Source organism: Danio rerio, chromosome 8 (genome assembly GCF_052040795.2).
Source record: "Danio rerio strain M-AB ecotype USA chromosome 8, GRCz13ab, whole genome shotgun sequence".
Taxonomy (NCBI): Eukaryota; Metazoa; Chordata; class Actinopteri; order Cypriniformes; family Danionidae; genus Danio; species Danio rerio.
Window position 1 is genome coordinate 4,909,787 of NC_141028.1, and position 25,364 is coordinate 4,935,150.

General features: G+C 36.7%; 3 protein-coding genes and 1 long non-coding RNA gene across 7 annotated transcripts in view; 2 read left to right on the forward strand and 2 right to left on the reverse strand.

Moving 5' to 3' along the window:
- Positions 1–25,364, reverse strand: part of fut9b.1 (fucosyltransferase 9b, tandem duplicate 1) — a 207,687-nt gene that overhangs the window by 101,759 nt on the left and 80,564 nt on the right.
- Positions 1–25,364, reverse strand: part of fut9b.3 (fucosyltransferase 9b, tandem duplicate 3) — a 163,559-nt gene that overhangs the window by 57,659 nt on the left and 80,536 nt on the right. The window contains 1 exon segment of the mRNA NM_001008604.3: positions 4,892–4,974. The gene's annotated coding sequence lies outside the window, so the exon portion shown is untranslated.
- Positions 61–4,038, forward strand: LOC147842521 (uncharacterized). 4 transcript variants are annotated; one of them, XR_015497437.1, is made up of 6 exons: positions 61–1,261; positions 1,352–1,457; positions 1,582–1,652; positions 2,699–2,883; positions 3,052–3,255; positions 3,669–4,038. It is a non-coding gene; the product is annotated as an uncharacterized LOC147842521 (long non-coding RNA). The 4 variants fall into 4 exon arrangements; XR_015497436.1 differs by having other exon boundaries at positions 61–115; XR_015497435.1 differs by lacking the exon at positions 3,669–4,038 and having other exon boundaries at positions 61–115; positions 3,052–3,351.
- LOC147842522 (4-galactosyl-N-acetylglucosaminide 3-alpha-L-fucosyltransferase 9) lies at positions 19,417–21,139 on the forward strand. Its single transcript, XM_087264171.1, has 2 exons — positions 19,417–19,542; positions 19,746–21,139. Exon 2 carries the CDS (start codon positions 19,754–19,756, stop codon positions 20,861–20,863), a length of 1,110 nt encoding a protein of 369 aa, XP_087120297.1. The 5' UTR covers positions 19,417–19,542; positions 19,746–19,753; the 3' UTR covers positions 20,864–21,139.

Consider the following 25,364-nt stretch of genomic DNA (forward strand, 5'->3'; position numbering starts at 1 on the left):
TCCAGACGGTGGCGGTAATGCTCCAAAAAGCTGGTTGTCAACCACCATGGCACGAAGATTACAAGAAGAAAAGGGTTGGTTTTTCAAACATTTCACGTGGAGTCCGGTCAGAAAGGTAAGCTTTTTACTGCTTGTGTTCTGTATAATTAGCGAATTTAGAGCTTAAAACATTTCCACGGTGTTTGGTTGTAACAGCGTTTAGTAATTTAAAACAGTTTGATACGAAATGTAACTTGCTTTAAGAAACACGACTGGAGCTAATGTATGCTAACGCTAACAGTTACAAACACGTCTGAAAGTTCCTTTTCCTTTTACACAATGTTAGATTGTAACGTGTGTAGTAACTGAAAACTATTTTAATTATTTTAAAGAAACATGAAACGAATTTGTGTGTATTCTAACTTTGCGTTAAAGAAAGTTTCTGTAGACGAATCCATTAACTAACTTGGCAAAACGTGTTTTTTTCCTGATTTAACATTATAAAGTACCGTGGATGTTGAAAAAATCATTGTACAGGCGTATACTTCTCCAACAGTATTAATTCTGTGATTATGTGTAAATAAAAACGAATCGTTTTGGATTAATAAAATATTATTGTTTATCTTGTTTATGCAGTTAGTCACGAAAATGATCGAAACTCGACTGTTTACTATTCTCTTTAAATTATCCGAGAGAAATATATTACTATGCACTTTAATTCATATGTGTTAGCCTATGTGAATCAATTATATCTTCTGTTCAAGCTGTAATTGTCAGTTAATGTAAAACTGAACGTCTTAAAGCAGATTTTGATGTTTTTTTTTATGTTATTGACAGTGATAAATTCTGATTTAAATGAATGGGTAACAATATTTGTTGGTTAAGTCTCATTGTTCTTGTTTAACAAAGGTTAGTGAGATCATTTTGCAGCACATCACGACCAAAGAAGTCAATGGCACACTCTTTTGAACGTGAATAGGCATGTTATAGTTGTGTGCTAAAAGTCCATAAGCTGTAAACTGCTGATACATTTTCAACATGGATTGAGCTTTTCAGACATTACATTACTAATTGCTTCACAAACAGCTGAAATGGTTTATTGTTATTGGCTATCATCAACAAACATTTTTCACAATGGTAGGTTAATCTTCATGGGTACAAAATAATGCATGTGCTTGACCATCTTACAAATCTATGTCTCAGATTCATAAGGCTGTCACTCTGCATGAATCTCCGAATAAATCTTGTGCAACCTTCAGTGTACTGATTATTTACACTATAGGTATTATATGCATTAATTAACTTTGATAGTATTTCAGGGTTTGAACTTTTCTTTACGGGAGGTTAACAACAATGTGATGTTTTATTATAGATGCATATGAGGAAGCTCGACTCAAACATCCACACGCAACTGTGATTTCTGACTGGTAGACAGATGAGGATGATGATCGCCTGTCATACATCTAAAGACAGAACAGGTTTGTTTGCAATTATTTTAAACACATACTGTCAACATTATGTCATTGATCTATTACAACCTGTGAGTTTTGCCCTGGCACTATACTAAAGTGATGTTTTGTTTTGTAAATGTATCTGATTAAGGGACAGTATAGACACATCTATACCATGATGAAGAAAAATTACTTGGAACAAAGAGGCTGGATAAAAGGCAGGTATGAAGATTAAAGAAATCAATGCAGCACCACAAGTCACATCACCATCAATGACTATGGCAGAAATCTTAAGACCACCATCAAGATGCACAGATACTGTACATTCCCGTACACCAGGCGTGTCCAAACTACGGGCCGCGGGCCATCTGCGGCCCGCGAGGCTTTTTATAAATATCAATAGAATCTGGCCCGCTATACAAAAATGAACGTAATTCAATAAATAACCACCGGGTGTCGCTATTACATGCATTCAATTAAGCAGCAGTTCTTGTTATGATCTATCTATCTATCTGTCTGTCTGTCTGTCTGTCTGTCTGTCTGTCTGTCTGTCTACACACAGTTGAAGTCTGAATTATTAGCCCCTCATTGATTTATTTCTTCTTTTTTAAATATTTCCCAAATTATGTTTAACAGAGCAAGAACATGTCACTTTAAGCTGTATAGAAGTGTCTTAAAAATATCTAGTCAAATACTATTTACTGTCATCATGGCAAAGATAAAATAAATCAGTTATTAGAAATGAGTTACTAAAACTAATATGTTTAGAAATGTGTGGAAAAAATGTTTAACTCTCCGTTAAACAGAAATTGGGGAAAAAATAAACGGTGGCTAATAATTTAGGGGGGCTAACAATTCTGACTTCAACTGTATATATATATCATGTCATATATATATATATCATGTATATATATATCATGTCATATCAGACATATATATATGTCTGTGTGATGTATGTAAAATTTGGCCCGCGACAACGTTTGTTTTTTTGCATCTGGCCCTCGGCCCAAAAAGTTTGGACACTCCTGCAGTACACCTATGAACATTTACAGTCTTTGTTCTAGTGCAGTTTGAGATCAAGACAGAACTTATTGCATCTCGTGATGTTTTTGTAAGACATCACTAAATTTGTTAATGTTTAATGCAGCTAGAAAGTAAAGATCAACTAGAGAATATCAGCAGTGTCTAACCCACTGTTGTATTTACAGAAGTTTTATGAGAATAAGCTACAGGTTGATTTATACTAATCTGTTATTTTTCTTTTTTAGCACGACTGACTGAAGTTTTAAAATCATGCAACGTCATAAAGCAGCAGCTGGGCCTGATTCTCACAAAACCAAAACAGACGTGATGAAATTCCAGATGTAAACACATTTGACCTTCCTTTGGCCAATTGGATTTGGAAAAGCTTGAAAATCAACTAAAGGAGCAGCCCGAACAAATGAAGAAACTGGTAAGTTCAAGCTCTTGCTAATTTCAAAGTGTTTTAAGTTTATTTGTTTTTTTTATTGTTTTTTTTTTATTTGCTTCGTAGGTAGCCTACTTTTTTCCTAATTTTTTCCTTTTTTTTTTACATTAGTACTTGTTCACTACTAATTATCTGTTTATCTTTTAATCACAGATGGAGTGAGGACAAATGTCCATACCACGCCACTGATAAAGAAGTGGAAAAATGCATTACAAGGTAGCTACAACTTGCCCCTGACAGGGATGGAGGAAGAAAGAAGAGAAAGCTAATGTGTCAAATGTCTACATCACTATTTTGTTTTATTTTTTAAACAACATTTTAAGTGTATTAGGATGTTCCCTGATACTTGAACAATTTGTTTCTTTCATTTGCAATTATATATATATATATGTATATGTATATATATATATATGTGTGTGTGTGTATATATGTATGGTATGTATGCATGTATGTGTGTGCGCCAAATTCTGAAGAAACATCTTGATACATTTTTAATAAACGTAATACAAATAAAATTATAAATTTAAAATTGCACAAGACGTGTATATATATGAAATGTATAATCATCTCACTCATGTCTTGCTGTTTGTGCAATTGCTTTTGTTCAAGTTTATTAAAAAAAAAAGTTTGACTTTATACTTCTGCAATTATATATATATATATATATATATATATATATATATATATATATATATATATATATATATATATATATATATATATTTGTTTGTTTATTATTATTTTAATGTTTTATTAAAAAATGTTTCAAGATGTTTCTTCAGAATTCTGCAGTACTTTTTACAAGTTTGACTTGGATATTTTACGGATTGTCATTGGTATTTTTAAGATGTTTCTTGCTATATCTTAAATTGGTTTCTATATTTAGGTTGATATAAAATTTAGCTGTTTTTTACAATTTTTTAATTCAAGTCTATTGGGAAAACAGGGTTTTTTTAAAAAACATCTGTGTTTGTGTGTAATTTTTAGATTTTTTTTGTTTAAATCTTTCTGTGTGTCTATTGTGTTGTTTTATTGTTGTTTTTATGAAAAAATAAATTATATTATATTCTTGTGCACTACAAAATTATGTATAAAATTTTAGTACTATTTTTTCATGCAATCAATAAACGTTTAACATTTATTTATTTTGTCATTTGTCTGATTATTTTCGTTACAGAATATGTATGCAGTTTGCACTTTATTCAAAGGTTAAACGCAGTGCTTACACTTTGTGTTTACATTATAGCCTGTGTTTGCTGTTATATAAATTCAAATGGTTGTAATACCATATATCAAGTACCAATGTAATACCAAAAGGTTTTATAAGGTGTATAAATACGGAGTCGCGCCAGCTCCGGGCCGCAGCGCACATTACCCTCGCGCCGATTCCGGCGCGGATGCGCAGCGTCGGCTCGCTTACGGCCGCCGCATCTGGCCCGCTTGATTTGGGCCGGAATCGGGCAGTGAGTCCACAGGCATCCGGCCCGAGTCCGGCAGCCGAATTTGGGCCGAGGGGTTAGTCTCCGGCAGGCGACAATCTAGCCGGAACTGGCCCGAGTGTATTTTGCTATCTGGGATAGGTTTGTTTTCTGCTGTGTCAGTAAGAGAGTTGCTGCTTTTGGCAGAGCTGCTTTCATAATGTTGAACTCGTTGAACAAATTGAGGAGGACACGTCGGTGAAGGAGGAAACCAGAAAAACATAATGCTCAAACAGACGATGCCTGCTAACGTCACAACTAAACCCAGGCGACACGGCAATATTCCATTTGTGCTTGACATTTTCAGATCTAAAAAGAATTTTGGAAGTGAATATTTTTTAAAGATAAGAATTAAAAGAAATGCATCAATTGAATACATGACAGAAGCTACAACACAGCTAAAAGTTCATGAGATCATCATTAAAAACAGCTTTATTAGCTTTTAAACATTAAAAAAATTCTAACAAATTTTTTAAAATGACATTTTTGGTATTAATGTTAACTCAATTCCTCACCTGATTAAAGAAGAAATATGTAGTCTTAATGTGGTGTCCCAAAGCAAGAGTCTGATATTTACACTAGATGAGAAACAGTTTCCCTGTAAAGAATGGGCAAAAACTGGGTTGTTGAGCACAGCAACACCAACCCATACTAATGCTAAAGACAAGACTTACGAGACAGACCAATCACAATTCACCATGTAAAATGACACCGTGCCTCTTGGCAGTTAGTAAACTAACCCAACATGTGTACTCACAGAGCCTTAAAATGATGTAAGCTCTATTCTGCATAATTAATACAAGCTGACACCGTCAGGAAGAAGATACAGGGTACCAGCTTGTACATTAAATAGGTATAAATCTCGTCAAGTTAACTGTCATATCAATAATTATTCATTCTAAAATAGGTAAATGAAACGATTTTCAAAATAATTGTTTGCTGCAGCCCTACTGCCAAGGATGACTGCTACATGTCATCTGCTCTGCTAAGGAGTCCGATTGTGGTTTGAGTGTACTCACCCTAGGCTACGTTCACACTGCAAGGCTTAGTGCTCAAATATGATTATTTTCTGAATGGCTGTTCACACTGCTCTTATAAATGTGGCCAATATCAGATTTGCAGTGTCAACAGATCATGGTCCTCAACTGACCAGCATGCGCAAAAGTGCATTACGGAGAGCACAAAATGTCTAATTATCCACACACGTGAGTGCTGCATGAGTAAGCACGTTGTCAGATCATGCTTATATTATTATTACCCTTTTCACAGACAACCGTGGTGTAATTCATGAACTGTAAATGATTGTTCTGCTATTACTAGGGATGTAACGATTTATCGTTGTACGATTTATTGCGATGCAAAAATGTCACAATATGCATCGTGGCGTTATGACGATTTGATTACGATATGACGTCCGTTTTCTCTTATTAGTTGAGCTGTTTGCACGTGAGCTACGTTCCACCTGCTGTCGCACGTGAGTTCAGATTGCAGCAGCAGTAATGTTAGCAGACCAAGATGAGTGGAGCTGAAATAGAGGATGGCCCATCCTCTCAAAATCAGACGTCTGGCAACATTTCGGTTGTACAGTCATTGCTTTAGACTCGTCCGCTTTTTGACACGCATACTGGGTCAAACATCCTAAGTTTTAAAGTCTTCACAGTGATTTACATACTTTGCACAGCGACAGGGATACCTCCTAATGGTGTTGAAAGAGTCACATACTGTATTTATAAGGTACAATTCACCCTAAAATATTATTCTGTCTTCATATAATGTTCCCGCCGCAAAATCACACATGACATGAGCTGACCTGAGCTGTTACTACAGAGGGCGGACTTTGATAGACGCGCGCGTATGGCAAGCCGTTTTAGCATTTAAACCTTTGTTCTGACTATCCATAAATATATTTTGAGATATCTCTAATTATATTTTGACTAGTCAGATATCTAGAGATATCTGCAATTACAATTGTACTAGTACGAAATCAGATTGGAGATATCTGCAAATATATTATGACTAGTCATATTCCTCCATTGACTTCCATTGAAAAATATTTGCAGATATCTCTAAATGAGTTTTGACTAGTCACAATTGTAATTAGAGATATCTCTAAATGAATTTAATTAAATATGAATTAAATACCTGGAAATGTGGATTTTTTTTGCACACACAAAAAAACGCAAGTGATTAAGCAAAGCCTTAAGCTCTTACTGTTAAATTCAATTGGAATAGAAAGCTTATTTTTTTTGCACCTTTACTTAAATTGTTCCTTAATATTGTCTCTGTCATTTCAATAATATTTTTTAAGAAGTTTTTAAATTGTTTTATTTTCCAGAGACAGGCCTGTTTAATTTATTTTCTTAAAGAAGGTTCAGTTTAACAAGTTGAAACAAAAGAAATACATAAAAAATAGTTTACTTGGTAAAATTTGCATTTCAGTTAAATTTTCAATTTTTATTCCAAATATCGTGATACATATCGAATCGTGAACACTATATCGTGATACACATCGTATCGTGAGCTGAGTGTATCGTTACACCCCTAGCTATTACTTATGTGTATTTCGGCATTTGAGATCTAAATAGTAATAAAATTAAGTCTCCTGTGATGATAAAAAACATTGATCATTTGTGATTTATGACAAGCGCTGTGCGTGGCGCTCTGACCACCGGCGGTGTAGCGGACTCATCAAGGGTTAATAAGCAGCCAGCCGCAGACTGAACTGTGAAGCCGGAGTTGGTTTATCTCAGTTTGTGGAGTTTAATTTTACTTCCTTATAAACAGCAGACACGAGCAGAAGGGTGGTTTGGGTGCTCGAGCACCTGCCCTTTTTTTCTCTCGGAGAGAAAGTTCTTCCTTATTTGCACACAGATCCCCCATCCGCAACACCCACGATGTTTTTCGGCTTCGCGATCAACCCGTGCCTCAATCGTTAACCAGATTAGTTAACAAGCACCAGTTATAACTTCAAATTCTTTTGCAACATGAACAACCAACTTTCTGTGGTACTGTAATCGCCCTGTGTGCTGTTCTACTGTGCTGCTGAGGGGTAGATGATGTCTGCAGCACAGAATGATGAAGCATGTCGCTCAAAGATTACGTAAAAGTCACATGAAATCTGACATAACCATTCACACTGCGGTCGCATTGCAGAACATCAGATCTGTGTCTGATTTAAGACTACATATGAAAGTGGCACAGATCTGACCTGAAAAGATCAGATTCCATGCGGTTTGGGCTGTTCACACTGTCATCACCTGACTCACATGAGGGGGGGAAAATCAGATTCATGCCACATTTGCCTGCAGTGTGAACGTAGCCTTAGAGACTTCAACAGAAGGACCAAGACCAGGACCTGACACCACAAAAATACTATTCATCTGCAACCACCCTCATCAACATACCAAAGACACACTTCCCTTTTGTGGTTTCCTTTTAACCTTGTAATTCAATGCAGCCGCTATGTTTTCGCTGCTGTAACGGTTTTTACCAGATGACAGTAGCTGGATAAACAGTGCTCTCTACATCCAATCCTGTAAATCCATATCTTGATATTAGCTGCCACTGGTCATTTTTCAAAAAATTGGCATCAGCCAATCCCTAATTGCCTAATCCCAACCCTGATCCCTAACCCTAACAAAACACCTCTAACAATTAATTCTAATTGTGGAATTATGAACCAATGTCATGCGTGTTCAGTAAAAAGTCAGGAGAGGATTTTCAATGGCAACAATATTAGTCATTTATTATATACAAATGACTCAATTCAGAGCTCTGGGTCACGTCTGTCACTTAAGTTACACCAATACAATACAAGAACTACATTCGGGAGCTCCGCAACAACTCTACATTTCCCTGACTTTCCAGCCATTTCCATTGATATATATATATATATAAATATAAATATATAAATATAAATATATATGTGAGCAATTCCAGCCTGATCTCACAAGAAAACGTAAGTATTGTGCGTTTTGTCAGTTTAGTGGCTAATTCGAGTTCAGTCGAATGAAATTGTATGATTTTAAAAAGGAGGCGTGGCACCTAACCCCACCCCTTAACCCTCAAATGAGCAAATCATACTAAATTGTATGAATGAAATCGTACGAATTTATACGAATTAGCTACTAAATCAAAAAGTTACGAATTGCTGTGAGATTGTGTTGGTAAATCCAGCTTTATGGATGTGACATTTGCAGTAAAAATCAAAACAAATTCACAGAGAACGTATATGTTAACATTACATTGGAACATCATTTTTTATTTTTGGGGAAATAAACATGCGTTATGGATGTGATGAAAAAAGTCTGAGTTTACAGTATAAGAAATTCTCTGAATGAAACTGCACAACCCAAAAGAAACAATGCTAATCTAAAGAATAATCTAAAGAAAAGCTGGCTCTCTATAGAACAAGCCTGATTGATTTTATTTTGTTTGCCATTTTTGCATTAATGAGGGTAAAACTCTGTTATGCTGTGTTCACACCAGGCACTTTTCACGCGTAAATAGACGTGTGAACATGAGTTTACTCACTTCATTAGCATGTCAAAATCAGCTTCATTCGCGCGACAAATTCGCTTCAGAACAGACGCAGTTTCATGTGATGGGCGGGGCTTTTGTCAGCCCGGTGACTCTAGTTTCGTTGCTAAATGGCTAACATGAATTTTATTGAGAAGACAATCATGTTTATATGCTTTATGAAGGCTGAAAAACAGCATTGATTCGTTTTTTGAAATCTCCCTCCCGGTCCTCAAATAAGTTGCGCACACTACTCACCCCCGGATCCCTCTGCTCTTCAGTTCAGACATGTCGCGCATATATTCATAGCAAATAAACAAAAATAAATATCCCGCTCACTTTATGAGCCCTTTCGAGTGAGATTTTACACCCCTATGATTGGTCAGGCGCTAAACAGCAAGGGCTGCAATTGGCTCTAACACTCTGCCGTTGTTGGAAATCACTGTTCAGCGATAAGTGACACCGACACAGTGGCGATCACAGCTCATCCATGATAGACACATAGGAGAAAACTCGCTCTGCAGACATGCGCTCAAGTCTGTATGCAGAAGTAACAGTGATGTAACAGCCGAGAGGAGAGGAAACGTCATGCCAGCAGGTCAAATGGGCCACAGAGAGAGAGAAATAAAGCGTACTTTCATTTTCTCAATTACAGTGAAATAGGGGCTTCTGCTGTACTCCAGTGTCAGAAAACGACTGTCCAGCAAACACACACTCTAAAATTAATGACGTCAGTACATAATAACCGGTTATGATTATTACTAAATCGTTGTTGTTTGTGCACCGAAGAAACTATTTTATATATATATAAATATATGTACTATATAAATATATATTTACTGTATATTTATATATATATATATATATATATATATATATATATTTACTGTATGTGTGTGTATATATATATATATATATATATATATATATATATATATATATACATATATACATACACACACACACACACACACACACACACACACATATATACACACACACACACACACGCATGTTTATTTACCAGTTACTTTTGAAAAGCTATAAAATTCAAGCTATAAATTGAATTTTGAGCTATAAATTCAAACAAATTTTGTTTAAATCTATTTACACTAACAGGGATAATACTGGTAACTCTCGAAAGATTCGTTCTAATAAATTCCATGAAAATATTTAATCAAAAAATTAACTAAAAAAAGGCAAAGAAGGTGATGTTTCAAAAATGACAACAGTTACAGAACAATAAGGTGTTCACACTCATGACGTTTCTTTTCTGCTGCTATTTTTAGTTTTAGTTAAACATTTTTTAAATAATAATAATCGTGTTTCATTTTGCTTTTATTAATAAAAAATATAAATAAAATACACGCATAAGGTCCAATCAGATCCTGAATATAAAAATGCTACACAGATTTTGAATGCTCTGAGAGGGTTAAACAATATTAAACAAGTTACCCTTTTAACGTGCTCTGTGTTCTCAATGTCACATCCTTTTGTGCCGTGTTCTTTGTGTTTCATTTCCATGACTGTATTGTGTTTTGGTTATTTAATGTCGGTTTTCTCATGACACACCCTACAACTCCTGACTACATTTGGGTATCTTCTTTCCTTTGTCTTTGTATTTCAATTGCAGAGAAGTCTTCATATTTTTTGCTGAAATACAGAGAAGTTACAGCAGCCACTGAAGTGAGGAACACAAGTAATTCAATCTAAATGAATTTTGTTCCTCTATGAAGCAGTATTTAGCTGAATGTAGTGGTGAGGGAAGAGGAGATTGCCCCAAAAATGAACAAAGTAAGAAGAAATTATTATTATAATGTACGGTAGCAGCTGATTAATGCAAGGGCTGCACCATAAATCGTATCATCACGATAATATTTGTGGCCCACAATCAATAATTAAATATATTTGCGATTTTACAGTATAAAGACCAAGCTGATATTCTAATGGGTGGAGTTTACGGATTGTACCGCATAACAAGCATGAGGTGAATGTGTCTTGATTGCAAGTGTTATTTTTGAAGTGGCTGTCATCAGTGGGTCAATGAGCTCAGGAGAACTCTGCTTTGCAGTTTTCTATGCATTCCTAAACCAGGCAACGTTTGCTTTCTGTGCATGAAATGTGCATGCAGAAAATTGGACAAAAGGAATAAAAGTTTTAATTATATAACAAGCATTTAATTTGTATCTAATAGAGATTAGTATCTAATCTCTGCCCAGTTTTATTACAAGTTGGGTTTTTTATAGTTTAACATATATACACACACACACACATATACATACACACACATACATATATACATATATTATACATATATTATACATATATTATACATATATATATATATACATATATATATATATATATATATATATATATATATATATATATATATATATATACATATATACATATGATGAAGTATGAAGTGAAAAACTGCAGTTACAGTCTCTTCTGCGTCTGTGTGTTTTGCCTCAGAAAATCAGCACATGCTCGAACTGAAAACTCCCATTTTTATGCAAAACCATCCCTCTTTTCCCACCCTCCGACACTCCCACCTTAACAGAGCTGGACACACCCACTTCCCTGACTTTTTTCAAACTAAGTGTGAAAACACCCTGCTGAGACAGGGGAGGTTTCGTGACTAGAGGTGTGAACCTATACTGGTCTCACGGTTCGGTTACGATTATCATGCCATCGATTTGGTTAAATTCGATATCTCGGTGCATCGACGATGCTTAACAGTGTTATATTTTGGGGGGAGGCTTTAACAAGCTGTTTGTATAAACACACAGACACACAGCACCACACTGTCTCTCATTCACACTCCTACACAAACATAGACAGCACCAAACAAACCTACACACACAAACACACACAAACACACTTTAGCCCTCGCAACAGGGAGAGCTTGCGCTGAGCGAAAAAAGCAAATAAACGAAAAAAATAAGCACTTTTCCAACGGTCCCTTACTGAGAGCTCCTCTCAGTGCGAGCTCTCCTGGCTAAACGCAGATTTCGAGGGCTTAAACGGAACAGTGGTCGTAATGTCGAGCGAAAAAAAGAGAAAATGACAGCTGTGAAACATAACCAGCTTTGTCTTTTTGTAGGAAACACACTTTAGATCTTTTTAGTTTAAGAGTTTGAGTTATTGCCGTCTATAACTGAATGTGTGTCAGGAATATTGAAAACAAAAGCAACTGAACCTCGCTCATTTCTGGCGCCCCCCTGGATATACAGCGCCCTTAGCATTTGCTTATGGTGCCTATGCCACAGGTCGGCCCTGAGTTGGTTGAGTGTTGTAAATAATCGCGCTCACCTCCTTAGCGACAGAGCGCATATGAGATAAATGACGTCAGTTCATAATAACCGGTTATGATTATTACTGAACCGATACTGAATTGTCTGCATCTGCATCGCACTGCACCAAAGAAACAATTAATTTTGACACCCCTATTCGTGACCCTTTAAAACTATTTGCCTTAGTTATGTTGGTAAAATAAAATGAAGTGGTTTTAAAAAATGATATTCATAAATGGATCGTCAATAAATATTTAATAATTATCGATTTAGAATGACATGAAATATGATATTGTGATAATTTCCAGCCCCAACTCTACATATACAGTACACAGGTACTATTTACTGTAACATTAACTGAGGTCATTTTCAAATAATCAGACATCACATATCTAATGTTTATTGAAATTGGTTAGTGCCTTTTAAAATCATGCATCTTTACTTTGTGTTTGTGCTGCCGCGATTAAACTGACTGTACTTCTTTTTCTATTAATTGCTGTGTTTCAGGTCAGTGATTCCTGCTCTTAATTGTGGCGGTAGAGAGCAGGGGTGAGGAGGCTGCACGGGCCACGCGGCTGTGTTTTAATGGGCAGATGCGCTATAATAACTCTGACCTCTGACCTTTTGTGGTGACTAAAGCTCATTACGCTGATGGGTGCACCATCTTAGAGTGTCAATGTGTGTGCGGTCACAAAAGTGACGCTGACACACCCTCATCTGAAAAAGAAAGTTTCACACAGACTAATTAAAATAGAAGGCGGCCCCGGTTTTCTCATTGTCAGTTTCACTTCTCCATGCATGTCTCAAGAAGCAGCTACAGTGAGGTTTTTTTGCACTACTGTCTCCTCCTCTCCTTATTGCACTATATACGGTTCTATCTGCACAACTCTGGTTTGCACTCATTGCCATATGCCCTTAATGTTTTTGTATTGTATTGTATTGATTACACTTTTTATTCTTTTTTTTATTATTCTTTAGATTACAGTTTATGTATATATTTAGATCATATTTATGCATATATTTAGACTAAATTTTAGGTATATATTTAGATTACATTTTTTATGTATAATTGTATTTATTGTAAATTCTTTCTTAAAACTCTACTTTTTGTATTGACATTATATGTTAGGCACCTAGGGTCTGAGAGTAACGTAATTTCGATTCTCTATAGACCTTTTTCTTGGAACGCAAAATTACCCATTATGCTTTGCGTGTATGTGCAAGAAGAAAGCGAAGAACTTCCGGTCGGCAGCTGATGCGTGTAAACAGTCACATTTGGACAGCTTTGAAACGATAGTTTTAATCTATTTTACCTGCTTTTATCCTCTTTGAACTAATCCTGTTGTCCATCAGCAGCATCTCCTGGACTGATCATTTAAAGAAATGCGATCTAATAGGATGGAAAACAGCTGCTGTGAGGCGTTTTCCCCTCGTTGTCAGACGGCATCTTCTGCAGTTTAAATGAAGCCTCGTCATCGCTAAAGTCAACATTTTCTCTTTATTTCAAATACATAACCAGCCCAAACAAATGTAATTCACCAAAATGTTTGACACACACGTAGCCTGTACTGTGCCACTCACACACTGATTTAATAACTGTGACAAAGTGAAAATAAAGGATAGTGTCATTTCGAAATGACAGAAAAACACAAACCGTGGTAAAAACAACACACGAAATAAAACACAAACGGCTCGCGATTAGAATGAACAGCAAATCAGCAGCAGAGGATCAATAACAGACTTTTATAGGTCCATTTTGTGAATTGCACAACTTTCATACCTGTTAAGTTTCATGCCAGTACTCTGGTTTGCTCTCTCTCTCTCTCTCTGTGTGTGTGTGTGTGTGTGTGTGTGTGTGTGTGTGTGTGTGTGTGTGTGTGTGTTTGTGTGTGTGTGTGTTAGGCTTGGGCGGTATCCAAATTTTGATACCGTCAAACCGCCTCCATATTTTACCTCGGTTTCCGGTATTACCGGCGTAATAAAAAAAATTATGACGTAAGGCTCAGACAGCGTCACCAAACTGTTGGCTTGAGCCTAAACCATTCAGAAACTGAATACCTTCTATGCGACCTTAGGCTTGCGGTCAGAGAGAGAGAGAGAGAGAGAGAGAGAGAGAGAGATATTTTATATATATATATATATATATATATATATATATATATATATATATATATATATATATATATATATAAAATATCGCAATATATATCGCAGGGGAAAAAAATATTGCAATGTCAATTTTTTCCAATATCGTGCAGCCCTAGTGAAAAGTGAAAATACCCGCCACCTTTACCTCCTTTTTGAAGCCCAGACAGGCAAGCAGTGAGGCAGAGCAGTACAGAGAGTGTACCAAAGTGCATCGAATGACTAGTTATAGAATAAAAAATAGAATAAATATATTTGTATGTATTAGACACAAATTTGAGGCTTGTATTTGCAGCAGCTCCATGTTCACAACTTCACTCATTGGGTTAAATTAATCTGTGCAGTCTTAAGCCTGGTTTATACTTCTGCGTCAAGTGACCGGCATAACCCACGGCGCACGCAACGCGCGTAGCTGTGCATCTATACTTCTGCGCGCTGTCTCTGTTGGTCTGCATTAACACTTCCGAAACGCTAGTTGGCAGTGAGTTATAAATGTTCCTCTGTGTTGAGTTTCTCCGCTGCTGCTTTGCTTTTCCTGAACACTTCCGGGATGTACAAGTGGCTCAAACTCGCTCATTTTGAGGCAGGAACCGGCGGACGTGCAACAACTTTAACTATGAGGTAAACGCAAAACAAAACTTTCCATTCAGAGCTCCTTCACGGGACTCCACACTTGTAAACAATCGCTCCATCAGGCTCGCACCAGTCACGCGACTCTTGGTCCCACCCAGACTCATCAGTGCTACCAAGCCGACCAATCACAGAGCTTACACGTCGTTGCGACGTGTAGTTACATTTTTTGAGAGGTGCACGTCAGCGACGGCGACAGCCACGGCGAAGGGCTATGCATCAGCGCCGTAGCATACGCCGGCGTTTGGCGCAGAAGTATAAATCAGCCTTTAGTGGTCAGACCATTACTTCCACATCATCGGTTCACCTCAGGAAACGGAACCAACTCTGTGACGTGAAACACCTCAATAATCCAAGATGGCAGCACCCAAGCTCGTAAAACTGTATTAAACATACGCTTTTCTTCAAAACAGTTAAAATAATGGAGTATAACATATTTTCATTCATTAATTTTCCTTTAACTCATCCACCATATGTTTTACACAGCTGAAGCCCTTCCAGCTGCAATAAGCGTACTGGGAAACATCCAAACACTTTCACACACATACACTGCAATTAGGTTATTCAACTCACCTACAGTATAGTGCAGGTGTTTGGACTGTGGGGGAAACTGGAGCACTGGAAACCCATGCCAACACAGGGAGAACATGCAAACTCCACACAGAAATGCCAACTGATCCAGCAACCGTCTTGCATTAAGGTGACAGTGCTAACCACTGAGCCATCATGTCACCCTTTACTTCCACTTTAAAAGTCAAATTCTCAAGTCTACATTTGTTTATGCATCTTTTTTAAGAGCTGCAGAAGCCCTGCATAATATTCACAAACTCTAGTTTCAAGACAAGCGTTTATCACTGAAGCACATGGAATTTCTCCTCACCTGTTTTGCAGAGCTCCAAAAAGACGAAATCAAAGGTCACAAATAACTAACTGAAACCATAACCGAACACGCACACAGAAACGGAAGTATGTTGTTTCCTGTTAAAAAGACTGACGCAAAGCAAAAAAGGTTATGACTTTGAGGCTGACACATGAAATCCAATCAGAGGGGTGGTCTCACAAATTTAAAGTCGGTTACCATACTACATCTTTTAGGCTGGCCTGCAAACAATTCAAGTACTGGTCAACTGATTCATCACAGAATTAATAAATATTTACATCAATAATCCTTTGAGAATTTTAGCATTGAGACGCTTTTATAAAGAAACACCAAGGCTAAAACTAAACTATACATTGCTGAATGGTTATTTAACAAGTATATTTAGTAGAATGAGACACATACAAAGTTATAAAATAAGCTTTTTACTATAAATAAATGCACGTCATGATTTTGCAGAGTACGATGCAATTCTGAATTAACATCTATGTTGATCCTGAAACATCATTGTTGTAAATTGTAATCCATATCTATGAACTACCCTGTTACGTGGGTCTGTGTTATTTAATTAATCTTTGTATTTATTGCTGGTTTGTGCTTGTTGCGATCGAGTACTAGGAGGAGTGTTTCTACCTGGCTTATCCAGGATTGGATAAGCCACTATATAAGGCTGACAGCAATGGCGTCTCTCTCTCTCTCTCTCTCATTCTATCTTGCAGTCTCTCGCCTTCCCTCAGTTCAGTGGTGGCTTGCGCTCAGGCGGTCTGGCTGGCGGTGCTCCGCAAGTCGATCATTCATCCAGATGCCGCTCCATTTAGTGTTTCGTTCATGTTAATCTTTTGATTCTTAATTCGTAATGTGTTAACTAGTTTGTTTATTTTGATACTTTGTTTTTAGCAAGTAGGGGTTTATTTTTCATAGCCACGTTTTGTTATTTATTTAGTTTAGCGAAGGTAGGCAGTGGCCCGGAAGACTCACCTATTTTTATTCCTTTCACGGGAGTTTAAGTGAGATCTGTCCATTTAAAAACAGTTTAGTCAGAGACCTGTTTACCTTAGCTGCCCTACCTGCCTACTTGATTTTTGTTAATGTTTTGTCTTTTGAAAACTTATGATTTATGAAAAATTAAACATATTGACGGAACGTTAATTTAACCATTCAATGTCTGTGTCTTCCATTTGTTCGGCTCAAACCTTGAATGTTGTTGTTATTCGAGCCAGTTTTGAGTTTGAGCCGTAACATACCCCTAAACCCAATCATAACTGTAATGATTCCCCAAATCAGAGGAGAATAATAGTTGGATAACAGTCATGTAGACGTAAATAAACCTAACCGTAAACCTAAACTTATCATAAATGGTAAACCTATTTCTTAATTCTGATTGGCTGATAGGAATGTTGTTCCAGGATCAACAGATGGTAGTCCAGAAACATGTCCTACTTTATGAAATCAGGTTAGGGATAAATAAACATCACACAAACAAACAAACACATTTAAGTTGTTGCACTGTTACTGCAAATGTACTCATGCGGTGGTAAATGTGACCATGCACACAAAACAAAACAATATATGGAGATCCATTATAGATCAGTTACAAAATAAAGATGATTTAACGTTTACGAACTGCATTGTAAAAAAACATGTTGCTAACTTAAATATTTAAGTTGAAACGGTTTAACAAGTATTTTTTTAATTGCATTAATTAGGCTGACTTAAAACATTTCTTTAACTTTAGAATAATTTTCTAAATCAAGATAAAATAACGTAAAAAGTTGTCATGACTTTACACTCACCGGCCACTTTATTAGGGACAACTATCCAACTGCTCTAAATTTCTGAATAGGCCAATCAGACGGCAGCAACCATGCATTTAGACATGTAAACATGGTCAAGACGATCTGCTGCAGTTCAAAGCGAGCATCAGAATGGGGAAGAAATGTGATTTAAGGGATATTGAACGTAGCATGGTCGTTGATGCCAGACAGGCTGGTCTAGGTATTTAAGAAATCTACTGGGATTTTCACGCACAACCATCTCTAGGGTTTACAGAGAATGGTGTGGGGAAAAAAGAAAATATCCAATGAGTGGCAGTTCTGTGGACGCAAATGCCTTGTTGATGCTAGAGGTCAGAGGAGAATGGCCAGACTGGCTCCAGCTGATAGAAAGACAACAGTGACTCAAATACCCACTCAATACAATTGAGGTCTGCAGAAGAGCATCTCTGAACACACAACACGTCCAACCTTGAGGCAGATGGGCTACAGCAGCAGAAAACCACACCGGATGCCACTCCTGTCAGCTAAGAACAGAAACCTGAGGCTACAATTCACACAGGCTCACCAAAATTAGACAATAGAAGATTGGAGAAAAGTTGCCTGCTCTGATGAGTCTCCATTTCTGCTGCCACATTTGGATGGTCGGGTCAGAATTTGGCATCAACAACATGAAAGCATGGATCCATCCTGCCTTGCATAAACTGTTCAGGCTGGTGGTGGTGTAATGGTGTGTGGGATATTTTCTTGGCACGTTTTGGGTCTATTAGCACCAATTGAGCATCGTGTCAGTGCCACAGCCAACCTGAGTATTGCTGCTGACCATGTCCATCCCTTTATGACCACAGTGTCTCCATCTTCTAATGGCTACTTCCAGCAGGATAATGTACAATGTAATAAAATGCGAATCATCTCAGACTGGTTTCTTGACAATGGTTACATGACCATGAGTTCACTGTACTCAAATGGCCTCCACAGTCACCAGAGCTCAATTCAATAGAGCACCTTTGGGATGTGGTGGAACGGGAGATTCGCATCATGGATGTGCGGTCGACAAATCTGCAGCAACTGCGTGATGCTATCATGTCAATATGGAGCAAAATCTCTGTGGAATATTACCAGCATCTTGTTGAATCTCTGTTATGAAGGATTGAGGCAAGTCTGAAGGCAAAAAGGGGGTCCAACCCCGGATACTGGTAAAGTTTATTGGCTGGTGAGTGTAAATTGTCTTTTTTTTTTTTTTTACACTGCTGTATGACTTTGGTCAGTCTTTTTTGACATGACAACAAACATCTAATCTGTGAGAAGCTTTTTGTTGAAATCATTTTAATCGAAAATGAAAAGTTTACACACTGTTAAATCAGACATAAAATTTAAGTTTTATAAAAATGCCAACAACAGGTTTAACATATCAAAAGGTGTTCTTAAATGTTCATTACACTCCTTTTTTAAAGTAAAAAAAGCAGGTGCATGCAAATATAAAACTGTTGAGAACTGCTTTTATTGCAGTTTTCGTTTCTAGCACATATTTATGACCTGCCTTCATTCATTTAAGAGATGAATATTCGGCTCATTTTCCAGTGTATGAGTTGTTCACTATAAATGCATCACTGGAATAGTTTGGAGGCAATGCCACCTGCTGGGAAAAAGTACATAGCATTTAATTAAAAAAACTATCTATAATTTATGATTTGCTTTGACACATTGTGTTTGTTTGCCAAGAAGAGTTGGTGTCAGTGATATTTGCATAGTGAATTTTGATTGGTCTGCATCATATCATTAGCATTGGTACATCCTTCAGTTATTTCAATGCTCAACAACCCTTTTTTTCCTCTGTCCATTGCAGAGAGATCGTTTTAAAAAAAAGCTTCCGTGTTTCTGGTTTTTCATCTACACACTACATCTTTTATTTAATCTTTAATCAGGTGAGGAGCTGACTTAAACATTAATATGATAATACTTGACCTAATTTAATTCATGTTTGTTAAAAAGCTACAATTTTAGTATTTGATAAACCTGTTATGTCCTGTAGCTTCATTCTGTAGCAGATTTTTATTCTATTAAAACTTTTATTTGTCTTTTTATTTGTTCTATGAAAAAAATCATTTTCTTTTATAATTCTTTTCAGATCTGAAAATGTCAAGAACAAATGGCTTATCACTGTGTCGTCTGGGTATTGTTGTGGCATTAGCAGGTGTCGTCTGTTTGAGCATTATGTTTTTCTGGTTTTCTTCTTCACCGACGTGTCCTCCTCAATTTGTTCAACAAGTTCAACATTATGAAAGCAGCTCTGCCAAAAGCAGCAACTCTCTTACTGACACAGCAGAAAACAAACCTATTCTTCTGATGTGGTTTTGGCCAGAAAACTTCAGATTTGACCTGAACGACTGTAAGAATATCTTCAATATCGATAGTTGTCTGTTGACGGATAATCAATCTCTCTACAGCGATGCTGACGCTGTCCTCATTTATCACAAGTCTATTAGTTGGGATTTGTCCAATCTTCCTCCGTCTCCTCGTCCTCCGTTTCAGAAGTGGATTTGGTTTCATTTGGAATCACCGACAAACACTCAGAAGAAGCCTGGTCTGGAAAACCTGTTCAACCACACTCTCAGCTACAGGCAGGACGCTGATATTTTCACCAGGTTGCATTTGACTGTGAGGAAGAAACCAGCCGATGACTTCGTCATTCCCAAAAAAGACAAACTGGTTTGTTGGATTGTGAGCAATAACGCTCTTGGAACTGGCGTCGGGACAAGGAACACATTTTATCAGGAGTTCAGCAAACACATAAACGTCACTATGTTTGGGAGGGCTTACGCATCACATTTGGATCCTAAGGACTACTATCCTACCCTCGCTAGCTGCAAATTTTACCTTTCCTTTGAGAACTCCATGCACAAGGACTACATCACTGAGAAGATCAACGGTCCTCTTTCTGTAGGAACTGTTCCTGTGGTTATGGGTCCTCCAAGAAAGAACTATGAAAACTTTTATCCCAGAGACGCCTTTATTCATGTGCAGGACTTCCCAGATCCAAAGTCAGTGGCAGAATATCTGCTTCAGCTGGATAAAGATGAAGACGCGTATCGCAGGTACTTTGACTGGAGGAAATATTACTTTGCAACTCCTCATTTACTGCAGCAGCAGGAGTTTGATCTGCCCATCTGCACTGCCTGTGACTATATAGCCAAACACAAGGAATATAAAGAGATTCATGACCTTTATGAATGGTATTTCAATTAATTTATGATCACCTCTGATTGTGGAGTTTATTTCATATCATGGTTCTGATTAAGGTCTTAAGAATCACGTAATTGATGGGAATGATTGTCATGATTATAAATGATGCTCGATTAAATGGTTTACAAAATAATTATTGTGATTAATGGAAAGGATTATTGGGTATGTCTGTTTTAGGATGTGTTTGGGTGCTTTGACAGTTAACTGACAGTTGTGGGGCTCAATGTTTTAAATGCTAAATTATTAATGCATATAACGGTCATTAAATTATTGTTACTCCTTTGGATCTTTAAGAATTATTTTATAAATCTTTCTGTAAATGCTAAAACTAATAACAACAAACAAGCCATGGGATGATAACCGTTTTCAAGCTATACGGCGATATGGAGAAGCGTCAAGCTTTTTAAAACTGATGACATTTTTTGCTATACCGTTCCTATGGTACATGTAAGGGTTTTGTTTCAAGTTTTTTAGGACAACAGTATCTCCAGCTGAAAATATATCCAAAGATGCCATTTTTAATTGTAATGAAATCAGTGTTTCTAAAAACAAATGAAGGAAGCAGAAGTCAATGATTCATTTGAATTATTTATTTAATTATTAATTATTTTTATTTTGAATTATTTTAACATGTTTACTGCTCCAAAATAAGTTTCTCAAAATAATTATATTGTGCTCAAAGTTTTAGTTTTTTATTCAGACATTTAAAAAGCACATTTTAGAACAGTAATCAGTAAAGTAATACCGTGAAATCTTTATGCAAGGTTATAATCCCGTCAGAGTCTTATACTGGCCATGCCTGGAATCACAAAATCACCAAAAAGCCATACATTTAAAACATATGCATTACACTTAATAATATAAAAATCGTCTTTCTAAAAGAATGCAAAAGCTATTGTTTCATCTATAATATTAATATTAAAGTTGAGTTATATTTTGATACAATTGCATTTTTATTAATATAGCACATTTAAAAACAACTGTCAATGAGGAAGTCAGAAAAAAACACTATTGTATAGAAAACTCAGTGAATACCTAGGTGTGTCTTAAGCATTAATTAAAAAATACCAACTGTTTGAACACTTAAGAGTGAGCAAGATGTTCCATACAATTAAAGCAGTCACAGAAAGGGCTTGGTCCTTTTTATTTTTCAACCTTGCCCTCGGTTTGCACCTGATTTGACGACCTCAGGGCTCTGACAGGTCTGTGAACACGTAAAAACTTGGCAAAATAAGATGGCGCCACCTTACAAATCACATCACCAAACCAAAGCAAGATAAGCACACATCTCAGCACAAAACTGATCTTAAAGAGATAGGCTTTCAGTTTTTTCAAAAGAGGGCAGGTTTGGTGACAACTTTAGCCAGACATTCCAACGAAAACAACAACAAGAACAAGTTTAAACTAGTCATGTTATTGACTGCATTCCTACACAAGCCGATCGGACGCGCATTGTACAAAAACTACTTTAGAAATAGGCTAGTGGAGATTGTAGCCATTATCTCAAATAGCACACTGTTTTGCGTGTTTTTTTCTGAAAAAAAAAAGTGTTTTCTCTAAAAACGCCTTATTGTTTACAGATAAGCATCTTTCACCATGATGATCTGCTTGTTTTTAATGCAAAGACTAACCGCCATAACCACTTGCCAACCCATGTGTGTGTGTGTGTGTGTGTGTGTGTGTGTGTGTGTGTGTGTGTGTGTGTGTACATACACTGTAAATCCGAGCAGTGCAAATAATTAAAGAAATGCGTTCCCTTGACTTATATTTTTAATGAACGTTTGCTGAATAGAAACAAGTAATGTGAATTTAAAATTTAGAGCTTAGAGCTGTGTTACACACTACATGGAAGGGCATTTTCAAAAACCCATAATATGGGCTCTTTAAAGTTTGCCTTGATATTTCCTCTCTTACTCACAGTTCAAGTGCGCGCGCTGCGTGATGAAAAGAAAATGACAATGCGTGCATAGGTTGACTTTTTGTAAACAGTTTTGTTGTTTAAATATGATACTGCATTAATTTGCATACATGCTTTATGAGCTGCCAAATGAAAGCTAAAGCCTATTTGTTGTGTTTATGACGCAAATCCAGGAGGCGATTAGCATCAGCGCTGGTTTGACATCAACTTGTCCGTATCAAACAGCAATATTCTTCTTCCATTTTGTTTCTATGGCAAACATGTCTGAAGACACGTGTGGTCATACACTACCGTCCCGAGAGTCAACAAATAGGGGTGTAAGTATATTACAAACCAAACCGAAATATGGCGATACACCAACCACGATATGTATCGCGAAAATCTCGTGGCGTACCGTGGTACTCACACCCCCTGCTGCCCATTGTTGAGGTTGATGTCACTTGTCTCTAACTAATTGAACCAATTTAAACATCTTTATTTTAACACATTTGATTAAATTTTATTTGTAATGATGAGCTTTTGTTCTAAATATTCTAAATATAAAATATAATATTTTAAAGTTAGTATTTTCCAAGTGCATGTCATGTCATGTGACTTGAGTGAGCGAGCACAATCGGTCACTACTGTATACGCAGGATGGCTGCTTCGCATATACTGAGATTGCAGATCCCTCAGACACATTTTTCAGACACAAGTCGCCTGCGTGGAAACTGTTTTCTAGTGGAGTACAGGAATATAATTTGTGTCGTAGACAAAGCGCACGCCTATCTGTCCTAACTTTCACGAAACGTACTTATAAGGAACAAAATTTAAAAAGTGTGAAAATTTTTCAATGTGAGGGTGTAAACAAGACACTGACAACAGAACTGCCAACAAGTGAATTAATGTACAAAAGTGAAACCAGAATAATGCTCAAATATATACAAAAAAGATAAATATTTACAGTAATAAAAAGAATATAATAAAGTAGCAAATTTAAACAAAGAAGCTATCAAACAAAAATTAGTTAAACTCATGTAAGGGGACGATAGTGAAGCAAAACAAAAGAAATAAAACAAAACAATTCTAACTCATGAATAACCAGATCTTCAGCGCTGCATTTTTCCCTTTACTGAACTGTAGAATAAAATAAATACAAAGATGATGTTCCCCTCTTACCTGATGTCTTTAACAATACATTTTTTATGTGTTTGCAAAATGGAAGTCGTACGACATCTTCCCTATCCACGTTACTCTGAGAAAAGAGTGAACTTGAGGAAGTATATCTCAATATGACAGGATGAGCCAAAATAAAAAGTAAATAACAAATCAATCGAAATAAAATTGAACAAAAAAAAAAAATCTCAAACTGGGCAAAAGTAATGCAAAATATTTTTACCCAAATGAAAGTTAAAGGTGCATTAGGTGATTTTTTTCAGATTTTTTGTTGTGCTGGTTGAAAGTCTCTTCACAGTCTAATAGTAATGATTAAAGTAAATGATCTAAATGTATTTATATGCATTTTTATATTCTGGGTAAGGCATAAAACTAAAAAAATGTTCATCCAATTAAATATTGTCGGGCCGACATCTCCCATAATTCCGATAAGTAGCTCAAACTGTCTGTCAGGAAATGTAGATTCGGACTTCAGCGCATCCGTTCACGCAGATACGCCATTCACGCGTGCCCGCCTGCATAAGCGCTGCGCGTTCACGAGGCAAACACAGACGCGGTGAAATCAAATGCTGAATTGAAACTTTTGAACATCCTGAATCAGTATTGGAGTTACTTTAGCACGCTGGAGGAAGGACGACAACACCATGGCTGAAAGTATTACTGTTAGACAGGCAATGATCTGTTTTAAAACTCTTTTAGTCAGGCTTGGCTTATGTTAGATTGTGTTGTGTTATGAATGACTTGTTTGTTGACTCAGATGTTGTCATTACAAATGGGTTATATCTTCACAGAAATGTTGTTCAACCACTGAAATCTCCAAGCGAAAGATTGATTTGACTATTTTCAGTTTCATAAGGTCCTTTTACAGCATCGATAATGTAGATTTCTATTTAGTTTAACAACAAAACATCAGTAAATATCGCTATTGCGCCTAACCTGCTTTATTGAGCTGAAGTTGTATTTATATTCACATTGGATCATTTTTGAACAATGACAGCCTTCCTATACTGTTTACTATGCTACTCTGAATATTCACTCTGAAATAGCATGCAATTATGGCTTAGTAATAAATGCAATTCCTGCACGACACTGCCTAAACGCTATGGCGAATGACATGAACTAGTGGGTTGTCTGCTGTAGTGACACGGTGCGCACATTCTCATTTCAGAAGGCGTGGCTTTAAATCCCAGTTCCTCCCCGCCGTCCAAAGATAATATGCTAAGCGTTTAGCATTTTGGAAGATCACCTACTGCACCTTTAAGCAAAAACAACGAAAATCATAATCATGTCAGCAAAATACACGAAAAACGAGATCAAAGGGAAAAAGCGCTCTCCTCCGCATTTCCTGGTTCCCTTTTTATATATCCCCGCCATCTCCGCATCACCTGTTGCAGAAATGAACAAGATTTCCGAGCAAGGCGCTGCAGTCGT

Coding starts and splice junctions, on each gene's coding strand:
- LOC147842522 (XM_087264171.1), top strand. CDS start 19,754: ATGTCAAGAACAAATGGCTTATCACTGTGTCGTCTGGGTATTGTTGTG.